This window comes from Cebidichthys violaceus, unplaced genomic scaffold (assembly GCF_023349555.1).
Source record: "Cebidichthys violaceus isolate CVI_PGR_0920_01 unplaced genomic scaffold, fCebVio1.0.p SCAF_10, whole genome shotgun sequence".
NCBI lineage: Eukaryota > Metazoa > Chordata > Actinopteri > Perciformes > Stichaeidae > Cebidichthys > Cebidichthys violaceus.
In genome coordinates this window covers 2,963,148-2,975,884 of record NW_027176263.1, presented here as the reverse complement: position 1 = coordinate 2,975,884, position 12,737 = coordinate 2,963,148, and the positions used below count along the sequence as shown (strand labels likewise).

At 39.6% G+C, this 12,737-nt stretch overlaps 1 protein-coding gene across 1 annotated transcript; it reads right to left on the bottom strand.

Annotated features, from left to right (window-relative positions):
• Positions 1–103: 103 nt before the first annotated feature.
• On the bottom strand, positions 104–4,691 carry LOC137877368 (indoleamine 2,3-dioxygenase 2-like). Its single transcript, XM_068717226.1, has 10 exons — positions 4,587–4,691; positions 3,326–3,421; positions 3,074–3,193; positions 2,406–2,524; positions 2,220–2,234; positions 1,984–2,083; positions 1,696–1,813; positions 1,531–1,582; positions 1,155–1,303; positions 104–991 (listed from the first exon to the last, which is right to left on the bottom strand). Exons 1-10 carry the CDS (start codon positions 4,674–4,676, stop codon positions 630–632), a joined length of 1,221 nt encoding a protein of 406 aa, XP_068573327.1. The 5' UTR covers positions 4,677–4,691; the 3' UTR covers positions 104–629.
• Positions 4,692–12,737: the final 8,046 nt, after the last annotated feature.

Genomic DNA, 12,737 nt, shown 5'->3' with positions numbered 1-12,737 from the left:
AATTTTAATTATAATATTTAAAAAAAAACATTAAAATAATGTTAAGAATCAAGGGTAAAGTGCAGCTCAAGAAAAGATTCAACATTTAGTTTGAGATGTAAAAAATGACTTTTTTAGTAATTTATAGTAGTTATTATCAAGAAAAAACACTAAGAAAACAAATTCCACTAATTTAATCCCAGGCTCAGAAGCAGTGTTTCACTGCCCCCTCTGGTTCAAACTTTTGAGTCTGTCTGGCCAAACCCAACAGTGATGTCACAGTGAACTGACCACACCCTTGAGTACATTTCCACATCATTGTAGCCAAACGAGAAGTTAAAACTACTGGAGGTCAGCATCCGGTGTAAAACTGCAACTCTCTTTGGATTTATCTAAGATTACTTAGATACTTACTTACTGGTTACTACAGAGCACCCTAAACATTTACCAAGCCCTGTAATTCAGTGAGTTGCGCAGTTGACCCAGCAAATGTATTAAGACTTGAAATGTAATAATGACAGACACAACTGTCTCATTAGAATAATGGAGGTGATGTTTGCAGATCCTTGTTTTTTTTAAAACCATGTAAAAATTCAACCTCAAGAGCGTAGTGCACAAAGAATTGTTGGCTATAGTGCATGGTATAATATTTAAATTAGAGGCGGCCCCTCTAAGATCAGCGCTTTTTGAGTGGTGTTACGAACACTCTTTAGGAAGACCATGAAGCTGGATCCGCTGGTCCCTGTGGCGTTCAGCTCAGTGCCCTCGCCTCTCAGCGGGCAGCCCATGGCGCGGGCACGATTACCAGGCACGATGATGTACTTGGTCACGGTATTGAGGTGGTAGTTCCGTAAATCCACTAGCGCTGAGACACAGGAGTTGTAGGCCTGGCAGAGATCAGAGCTGGAGTTGGACAGGATGAAGTCTCGCAGAGATGGACATTCAGACAGAGCTTCTATTTGCTGACGGTGGGCAGGAGGCATGTAATCCCTCATGCGTGTCAGGAAGGCACCTAGAAAGCCAAATTATTGAAGAGAACAGAAAACAGCCTTTGAAAGAAAGAAAATAACAACCTTCTCTTTTCTGTCAGAGCAATCAACTGACTGCACAAACAGAGTGATTCATTCATGAGAAGCATCTGACGGGGTCAAAGGTTGAGGGAAATGCATCATTACCTGCCTCATCCTCATGCTGGATGCACAGCAAAGCATCAAAGCACTGAATGGCTGAACTCTGGGCTGCACTTGCGCCTGACAACAAAATTGGCTCATTGCTCACACCTTCATACAACAGCCCCCTTGGAAGCTTGGGGTTGTCTCGCCATCTAAAACAGTTGAAATGCATACATACTATAAACCTCGTTTTTATAGATGCAATTATAAGCACACAGTACCATTTTATATGTACAGTGCCTTAATAGAGAAAAGTACAATAGAAGAGTATAAGAAAGCAGAAGGGAATTTCATCATCTCATCTGCACCAAATGAGACCATTATTAAAAACATTAATAACTTCAGTATGTAGGACAATTGTAACAGCTCCAAAACTCACCCTGAGACAAATATCCTCAATGTTCCATGAAACGCAGTTGGATCCACATGGTCTGGAAAGACCACGAATTCAGTTATTTTAATTACCTTGAATTTCCTTGCCTTCATAGAAGGCACAGCTTGTAAATTGATTCAATTCAGATTGCAAGCTTTAATTTAAACTTACTGTGCATGAGTTTGAAAGTTTCCTTCATCTTCTTTAAAGACTGAGTCACTTTTACGAGACCTTTCTGTATGGCGATGAGGTCTGAGATTTTCATAGCATGCATCACCTCCAGAGCCCCCTGGGTTAGAGTTGAAAAAGATCCATCACTGAGTGGCAAGGGACAAAGGCACACATAGCATGAGGATGGGACAGAAACAAGGAAGGGGACAGATGAACAGGCAGCATGAGGCTGAAGTTCAGAAAGAGTTAACATGAAAAAGAGGAATAGCAATAGCAGCCAGTACTGACCGTTATGCCTGAACTGGCAGCCATCTCAACCAACAATGACACCATGAAAAATCCCCTGCAACTCTCCCCACCAGGTAAGGAAAATATCAAGTCCATGTTCCTATTTTTGAGAATGATGTTTTAAAAATATACATGCTGAACTTCACTAGTACCAGACTAAAGAAATCATGTAAAAATGCAGTTGCAATATTAAAGACAATGTGGGAGTTAATTACTTTTCTTTTTCTTTTACTTACCCGATTTCCATATTCCTGAAATGAAAAATAAACCTTACTGGAGAAATAAATAATTTTTTTGGGTGAGTGACTGAAAATTAGATATATACACTTTTATTGTAATGTTACTATTATTCTAAAAGAGTGTTAGTGGACAATGTGCATGATATCAAGTCATTAATGAGGCAATGAAACAGCATTACTCACCCTGTGGGATCCCTTAATTTCCAGTTGGCTAAAACTGAATCTGCGTAAGTGAGGATGGGTGGAAGGCCAAGCCTACAAGATACCAGCCAATAGGGCAAGGCTAGGGCTTTTGGTAGAATCTGTCAAACAAACATATAAAATATCAAGCAGTCTCTGAGATATTTGGTATGAAGGCTGAGGATGTTGTTCAGTCAAACACTTTGATCTAGACTTAAATTTCTCAACTATTAGATGGATTGCCATGATATTTTGGTGCCCAGAGGATGGATTCTGCTGACTTAGATGATTCCCCTAACTTTTCCTCTTGTGCCACTTTTTGGTCAAACACTAATACTGTGAAATATCTCAGCAGAACATACTTGCATTGGTACAAAATGTTTGAACAGACATTCATGGTTACCAGATGATGTATCTCATGTATCAGATGATTCACATGACTTCCCCACCAGCTGCACTTTGTCTTCAGTGCTAACAATTGTTAGCATGATAGCAAAGCTAAACTAACATGGTGAACACGGTAAACATTCTAGCTTCTTTACATCAGCTTGTGAGCATGGTGATAGCATTTAGCTCAAAGTATTGCATTGTTGCATTGCCAGAACTCCACCGACTGAAATGCACCTTCTTTTTGTTACCATCTCTCATTCCATTGCACTGTAGTGTTTTACCTGAGCAGGTGCATGTTGTCCTTCCTGCCATACATATCCCATGCTGATGAACCCCAGCGCTAGGTGAGCCAGCCTGAGCTCCCGATGATCAGTTAAGAGATGGGGACTCAACACCGGCATCTGGATTGTGATCAGACTTTTGATTTTTAAATTCCCATTCTCAAGAACAGTAAACACCATCAAGGGTTCACAAATGACACTGTAAGTCCTGATTTACATGAATAGTATGGAGAAGGCATTGCTCATTCTCACCTTGTGAACCAGATCCCGTAGTTTCCGTACCTCTATCAGATGTGTGAGATTGTTTGCCAGGTCTAACCACTCCTGATAATAGTCTGGAAGGTCAGTCTAGACAACAATAATAAGAAAAAAATGTTGATTGTTCATTTTTTGATTGTTTATTTGCATGGGGGATTTTCATGTAGAGTGTAATCAGTAACATCATCAGCTCATGTTTGCTATGATGCCTGACCTGCATGTCAGGGAATGACTGGTGCTATCAATCAGAGAGAGAATGCAATTTAAAAGAGGGAGGCAGTAGAAAACTGAGAAAATTAACCAAGCAGAAAACAGGGGATGCCCAGATGGAAAATCACTGTATAAACAGATGAGTAGGGTGCTTAATGCCACACTGTATTGAATTGCTGTAAATTTACGGTGGATTTTCAACGGTATCTTACAGTATTTCATAATAACGGTAACATACAGTTAAATGGCCGTCCCTCGCACGTCAATTAACAATAATGGTAGACTACTGTAATTTATCAGCATAATACAGTATTTTCTGTGAAGTGGTGGAAATACGCTTCTCTATACAAGTTCAGTGAATCACAATCCATCTATATTGTACTGTCTATTGTAGGTTAATGTGTCTGTTATGACAATAGAATATATTTTTACAAAGACTTGCACTGATATGTTAACATGTGTGAGGCACATGTGCACTGCCGGTCCCCGTTGGGAGCCAACACCGACACCAAGCTGCTGGAGGCCCAGTCCTTATTGCTGGGCCCGCTGGAGGGAAGGGACTGACGCAAGATCCAGAATCAGGACTGAGCAGGGCAGACTTTTTGCTTTGAAACTATATCGCGTTTGTCCACAGGTACCGCCAAAATCAACGCAAAATGAAAGTTCCTCTTTGTTGCTTTAAGTGTCGTAAACTGTGTGACAGTGAGCAGGCCCATTCATGTGAATGACTCAATAGAAACTTGCAGAGACAGGCTTTCACTGGATATAAAATCTTCCATAATCCTACTCAAAAACAAGTATTATTATCAGTTCCAGCCCAGATGTGGGCTATATGTGTGCTGCTGACCAAATGACTTACACGAAGGCAAAAGGTAAAATATAATAATAATCAATGTTGTCTCAACAAAACTGTCTCTTTGTGTCCAGTATCATTATTGTCATGACATATTAAAACCTAGTTTCAGATCTGTTTTGACAAGAAAAATTCTAAACAGACAGGAAATGTCTTTTGTATGAGAAAAGAAAAGATGGCAATGCAACGTACCAGTGGCTCTTCAAGGAGAAATCCAAGCTTCTCAGAAATATCAAATGCATCAAAGTCTGCCTGCAGTGTTTCTCTGCTGTTAGTCTCCATATGCTCTGCCCGGCACTCTACTGCAGTAGTTTGAGAGGGTAATCACTCTGTGTGTGTGACACACAGATATCAATTGTTAAACTGGCTCTGAGCCTGATTTCACTACCTTTGTTACATCCCTTTTTGGTACATTCCCAACAGCAAAGAGCAAACTGATTTCTTGTATTTTAATGTCAGGAGTTCACAGAGCAAAGCTTAATTTCCCCTTTTTTGTACAGTGTGCAATTTAAAGGATATCTTCATTTATATTGTTTGGAAGTTGATGGAAGAAGCTGAAAACAACAGCTGCTGCCAAATAACAGAAATATTAAGATTATACTTTTACACACTTTTTTCTAACCTTTTGCAAAAATTATAACTATACATATGAGGTGGTAATTGAGACAAATACCAAACAATTTAATAATACATTCAACTTCTGATTGTTCCAAACTCAATATAGAGTGATGAATTATTGAAGAAACACTGCTTATGTTGGATCCAAACAGCTGAAAATCATTTGACTCTCAAATGTGTTGTATTAGAAAAAAAGGTCTTTGTGGATAAACCCAATTACCTCAGTCAAACCTGTCCTCCAGCTCATTAACTGAAGCTTGAGTGCTACCAAAAATGAAACCTTAATGTATTCTGTTTTTTTGTGATACAAGGTAAATGCAGAAATTGTGATTCTTCAAAAACACCCCAGATGTTAGGAGAACGAGTATCAGTTTACCATCATTGAAGCACGAGTTATGCCTACCTTGGTATAACCATAACAGCATCAGGGAATTTCAACATGGCAGTAAATGCACTAAAGGAAAAAGCTCAAAGATCTCCAAATGCAATTATTTGATAGTGTCATCCAGCCCATTATCTGTACGGTAGTAAAGGACTGGGTCCACTCAGCCTGCAATAATCTGCCTTGCTCCATGTTTTCATTCATATCATTTATGGTTTGGTGTTTCCTGTTTTATTTTGTTACTCACTTCTCCTCTTGTTTCAGACCACATCACTTCCTTTGTCAGTTTTGCACAGTTTGGGACGTTTGCCCCGCCCCGTTTAGTTTCACCTGTTCCTCGTTAGCCCTGCACTCACCAGACCACCTGCTCACCTGTTCGCACTTCCCCAATCAGGCAGTCATTACACATAACAGTCCAGTTCCTGTTGTCTTCTGTTATGCATAGAGTTTTAGAGAATTTAAAGAAAATGCTGGTCCTGTTGCTGTGTGGTTGGCTAGCGGCAGTTTCTTATATTTGCGGCAGCTAAAAGGATTGAATGTATTTTGAGTGATATTTGTACCAGATCTAGTAATATTTAAATTTTAAGTGAATCATTTTTTCACTGCTTATCCCGTTTTTGTTTGTTTGTTTTTTGCACTTCATGATTTGTGGGAGAAAGAGACAAACCGCCATTGGAGAGGACTGAGGACGCACCGTGGATGTGGAGAGGAGCTTCTCACGGGTCAAGAGGGCTGCTTCACTCTACAGCCTTCATCACTGCGTATAGATGAGCGCTGTGATGGCACCACACTTATACACACTCGCACTACACTTAAAGAGGAAAAAACACTTCCTGGGTAGATGAACATTGGGTTTGTTAATTTTCTCAGTGCTCTAAATGCAGTGCTTCGGGAATGAGTCCTTAAACCAATAATCCTTGGTTTAAACCCAGAAATGGGATAGCATTTTTGCACTTACGGTTCCCTTGATTCAAAGTCAGTGGGTTTTTTGAATGGGCGTTTGGCTAGATGATTGAAATAAGGTCTGTGTTTAACACAAGCTTTAGAGATTTTAATGTTTTGTTATACAATATAAATAACAAACCCCTTCTGTGAATTTTGTCTTAAATAGGCGGTTGCTGATAAGTGGCTAAATGAGGCTACAAAACGTCATCACGCCGACTAGTGGGCTAAGGAAGTGCTTAGATTGCCATGCATACAAAAAGGACTGCTTGACATATTATATTTCCAATGGACGAACCGTTTTCCTAGATATGACTGCTATATTGTGGCTCCTTTGTTGTCTGTCAGCGGGAGGTGCAGGGTTTAGTTCTCTCGGATTTGATCAGGTCGGCGGTTGAGACCCATATCTGAGCTGCTTTGTCACTGCTGCATCACAGAAACACAGAGCCCCCCCCCCTCCACCTTTTTATTCAAGCCCTCAGTTTCTGCCTCGAAATTATCAGCATGCTTTACTGCCCCGACCAGCAGTCTCTCACACCATTTAACCCTCCAAAGAGTCAAGAGAAACAGCAGAGAGGAGCAGGGCGGTAGGGATGAAAGCTGTGGTGATCAAATTAATTTCAAGACCACTTAAGGATTCATCAGACACAGGGGGCACAAAGGGACAGTAAATTTACTCTGTCAGGGGAGAAGTGGATAAATCGTTAAAGGGACTTTTTAAAAATCAGGACAGCATCTGTGCAGTGTGATACATCAAGGTTGGAAAGGTGGAGCAGCAGTGTTAAGTTTCATCTTGTAGATTTGTACTCTGTTTCAGACACTAATCCTTCATCCTTTTGTCCCACATCATTTTTTTTCTTCTCACTGTCCAACTGTCTGCTACTCCCTAACTTTTCCCACATCCACGGTGTCTAGAGGCAGAAGGATGATGTCCAACTGGCACATCTACTGAAAGAAACATGAAGCAATGCTTTCATTCTTTGCTCTCTGAGGGTTAGTTGTGTTACAGTATGCATAAGAACGAGATTAACAGGTTTTGTTTACATTTTTAGAGGAAAAGCCCAGTAATGCATACGATTGATGGTCTGAATCATCCTCACCATCTACATGTAGAATTTATGGGCATCCAGTCTACTCGATCTTGTCATGCTAGTTATTGGGGTGTGAATCTTTCGGCATCTCAAGATTCGATTCAAAATTGATTCAGTACATGGGGATAGTAATTTCAGGGTCCACTCCAGTGAGCTGTGCACTAAAAAAGGCGGTGTGGCAAATTATGGCATGGAAACAGAGAAAAGTGTGTGTATAATATTATGGAGATTTTATATTTGAAAAGGTTAAACCAACTGATTGCAAACCTGTAAACACACAAGGTCATGCTTAACTTGTACAAACAAAAAATTACAATATCGTGAGGAAAATATTAATTTAAACATTCGCTACCCCACTGTATAGCAGTAACCTGCAAATCATTGTAATCATTAATCAATATTAACGCCACAGAAAGGCAAAACTAAGATAAAAGGTAACATTTATTCAAGCTACACTTCCACAAATATTTCACAATTCTCAGTGACCTCAAGAATTACAAGTCCAAGTTTTACAAAAAATAAAAGTGCGGCCCGTTACATTAATGAAATTGGTCGGCTTGGGTCAACATCCGATGAACTAAGTGACTCCCACACAGTTTATTCTCTCTAAGGTTATGCAAAGGCTGCTGCCGTTACGTTTTGTTGCAGAACTGCTGCAACTCGTACACATGTGGTGTCCAAACGGAAAGCATTGCGGCTGTGGTCTATTTTTGCTTCATCGACTTTTATCTTGGTAAATCTGAGTCACCACTTTCTCAGTAAAAAAAAAAACGAAAAAAGGTGGTATGATATACTTTGGCCCAATTGTCCGGATCATAAATCTTAAGTATTCCTTGCAGACTACGGTGTTGGAGCTCAGGTCCTCTGAAATGAAACAGGCGATCAATGTAGTTTTTTTTTCCTGCTCAGAATTGACTGGGCGTTTGGTAAAGTGGTGTAGTGGGCGTTCAGCTGTGGGCCGATGAACTTCCTCCACTTTTTTCACCTCCGGATAATGGTGTATGATGTGAGCCCAGGTATTTGTAGTGTTCCTGAAGCACTTGACTTTCACTTTGCAAACCTTGCATATTGAATGAGTCACATCAAGCTCCTTCCTTCATGGGATATTGTAGAATCCAAAGTGTGCCCAAACATTTCTTTTCAGGGAAGATGGGACGGGCTGAATCTTGCTCCTCAATTGACCATTTTAGATTCGAGAGCTAACATTAGTAGCGACTGACTAGCCAGTAGCCATACTGCTTGCCGCAACCAACTCCGGTTTCTGTACAGTGCAATACGGAAGCCGGTGTGCAACAATGGCAGATGAAAATAAAAACCTTTTTAAAAATAATTTATTGGAGTTTTTTTATCAATTTCAGAATTGTCATTCTAAGATTAATGGGCTTTTTTCCCCCTCTATTTATGCAGTTTGTTTAGTTGCTAATGAAGAGCACTTTTGCCTTCATTTCAATTCATCAAATGTTCCGCCAATGATGGGTCAAGATCTAAACCTCTCTTCAACAAGATAATCCAAATATTTCTTTCTCTTTGAAATTATGTCAAATTTACGATTAATCGTTAAAATGTATTTAAACGTGAACCACTGTTTAAATTAACAAAAACGTTTGGCTTTGTCAGCTCATGTGGTGCAAATTGCCTTATTTGTAATTCCCCATGCTCACTCATCCTGGCTTCAGGCAAGCTGAGCAATGAAACCAAGGTTAAGGACTTGTCTCTGTGTTCTATATGAAATGTGTCAAATGAGGCACCATCCAAGCGTCAGACATAAGCCTGTTTAAGTCTGACAGCCATATCCTCGGGGGAACTTTTTCAAATGTTGCTTAATTCCAGTTTTTATTTACCCACAGTTGGACTAATAACAGAGTCAATTTCACACCAACTCACTGTGTAGGACACACTGCTCCTCTTGGCTTTAACCATGTTATGTGAAAGTGGGTAGTGCCCAAGAAAGTGTCGTACCATACTTACTGCTCTGGGGCTCATTAACAAGAACCTGGCAGATGCTTTTTTTTTTTTTTTTTTGTTACTCATCAAAGCTGCTGTAATAATTGCCCACGTTTTCAAGATCTTTGTATTTTAAGAAAGCCTAATCTCAAACAACCTGAGATTTAGGGCTCAGCCTCTCCAGCATGGAGAAGAACATTTAATTGGGGCTAAACTGGGTCAAATCAGGATTTTGTTGACACATTGTAGTTAAGTAAAAAAAAAAACTTTATAATGAAGTGTAATAAACTCTGTCAATCTTGATTTTGTATAACTTTATTTATATTTGTTTGTGAAAGGCTTGGTTCATGGCATATACATATTATTGTTCCATGTGCCGAATCACATGGTCCGTTTTTACTTTTCTATATTATGGAGATAGACTACAGTACATAAATCCAGTAAAAATAAAGAAATAAATCCATAAGGACAAAACAGGAAAAAAACACAACAGAGGGAAAACATGTCTTGCATATATCGTGAGTACTACTACAGGATCACATAGTTACAGAGGAGACTGAAATCTACTTAGATCTATATTCCATTTTAATGTAATCCCAGAACCGGTCTGAGGGAGACTCACGTATGAGTAAGACTAAACGTTTTGGATAAAGAACACAACCATTTGTAGTTCTTGTCATCTGTCTTTGTAATTTCTAAGCTAGAGGATGGGTTGGTAGAGGCATATGCTATCCATTCTGCACTGGAGCAGGATGCCCTTCTGTATTAGCACAGAGTTGATGCTGTTATAGACAGAGACTGCTTCCCTTTCTGTCCCTCTTGAACTGTGTCCATATTTCAACTGAACTGTCACAGAGCCCAGAGCTGAGGGCATTACTGCGAGCAACCAGTCAGTCACAGCATCACGTTCGGCACTACTGCTGCTTCTGCAACAAAGACGTGTGGAGTCACCACTGAGCGATCATTGGAATCGCTTGGTGCGGTCAAACAGGTGGTGCCGTTTCAATATTTGGAGAGGAAGAGTGCACAGTTATGATACCGATTTAAAATGAATACTAAGATTTGCTCCAAGTGAATAATTGATGGTTCAAGACAAACTGAGAGCGCCCCAGATAAGCTCCAGGGAGGTCGAGGTTCACAGTTCTCTTGGTTACTGTATCTCTCAATGGGCCTCATTTATCAATATGTTCAAACGCGTATGTTTGTTAGTGTGTTTTGTTGCATGCCGTGCATCACTTGTTGTACACTATACTCTGTGTTCTAATATCTTAAGTTTTATTCCCCAGGAATAATTGTTCAAACTTAAAATATAAGACTCAAGCCATAGGAAAGACGAGCAATACGGGCATCTGTAACTTTAAAAATAGAATTTTTAAATTGCATTTTTAAAGCGGCATACAAGTGAACAAACCGGCGTGAAATGTGAAAGTTGAAATGTAATGAAAGTACAAAAAGATGCAGCATATAATTGTAAATTAATATTACATAATTTAAATGAAAGCAAACCTAAATTAAAAAAGGAGATTTACAAAAAGATAAAGAGCTGGGTTACATTTTATTATTCCAGAGCCAAGGGGCCTTGGTTGAAAAAGTCTGGTCTGGCCTAAAACCTCAGAACCCACAAGGACCCACTTTGGATCTCGGGCTCATTTGGTATTATGAGGTCAGTGATATAATCTCTAAGTAATCCCATACACACCCTAAAATGACCATTCAAATCTTAGAGTCTTCAATAAAGACAAATGGGTAACCGCTGCAGAGAGGCTGGGTTTAGGAATGAATTACACTCTCCTGTATCTTGAGGACCACACTGCTCCAGTTAGACCGAGCAGTCTGGAACTACCACACATTTTTAAATCTATAATCAGCATTACATTGCATGGGGTGGGGGCAGTGAGGCAAGTGCAGGTGAAAAGGTTAAGTGTGTTTGTTTATACACTCCTCTTGATCGTGCCATTAGCAGTGTCTGTGCATTTATTTTTCTAGAATGCTTATGTTGCATAAAGCAATTGGATGTTGACCTTTGTGTTGTCGGAGTGGAACATTCTCTTAGTACCACTTGACTATGACACCGTGTATAAGTGGGATGTTTTCGACTGGGTCAGCGCTACCTCACTGTATGCAGTGTGTAAAAGGAATGTCCTCATTCTTGTCTTGTTTGTCGCTACTAAGTTTCTAAAATGAATGAATGAGAAACAAAAAAGTACAACATGGTTGCTAAGGATGTATAAAGAGAACGGGTGTCTCAAATCATAAAACCGATTTACACCTGTCGTAAAAACAATTGGTGTTTTCATGAATTGTGGCCCCGCCCACTCAGCTCGGCAGCATCTTGACGGGTGCCGAGCGAGTGCCGCTCGCTTTCTACTGTCTTATCACCTGTCTGACACTTGCCATAGACTTGCCATAGACTTGCCACTGCGGTGCCAGTCCCACAAAGAGGATCTTGGCATTGTCGTACTTCGGAACAGGTGGCATGCTATTACACATTGCACCTTTTTAATCTCCCTAACATTAGCATTTAAAACAATTTACATGACCCATATTTAAACTAAATCTAAGTAAATTCAGTTGAGATTTTATAAACTGATATGCTAGCAGGAAAAACTAGCTTGCCTTAGTCATAGAGAAATATAATACCTTGCCATATGTTGTGGACTTGTATTTGTAATTATACTATTATTTTGTTATAAAGATGGCGTGTTGTTGTGGGAATAAAGAATGCACGCAGCCACCATATTGTTTGGTAAAGTGCTAATGACAGTGTGAAAGCCCAGGGGTCCAAAATCTCTGCATGCAGAAAACTAAAAGGGTCAAAACAATGTGTAATTAATGTTAAAAGGAAAACAATAAATGCAGTCCATTTCTTTAAAGGTTGTTTGAGTACAAGTCCTGAACTTTATATATCACAAATGTATCTGGACAGTTTGAGATTCTGTTGCAGCTGATAAATGCAGATTTAATAGCTGCCCTTGAGTAAACTCCCTGATGTGCTAAAAGCATTGTTTAATGCATCTAGAAGTCACAGTGTAGCATTTATTATAATCCACTATATGAAAAATAAGTTTCTTTCTCTGCAGGAGTCTATCTAATGGCTGCTGGCTGTGATAAAGTAAATATCACAGTTTTAGAGATTTTTGGCTGACTTTCAAAAAATGTACATAGCTGCTGCGGCATAAACGGATAAGCTCAGCAAACGTTTCCCTACAAAGAGATATCAGAGGGAAACATTCAAGGTCATCTTTAGCTTCATCTTAAAGAGCTAAATTTGATATGCAGAGCATTAATACAGCAGCAAACAACTATTTTCTGTATAAAGATAGAGTGGAGTGATGTCTACCTGAGCAGAGAATGAAGTCGCTGTCC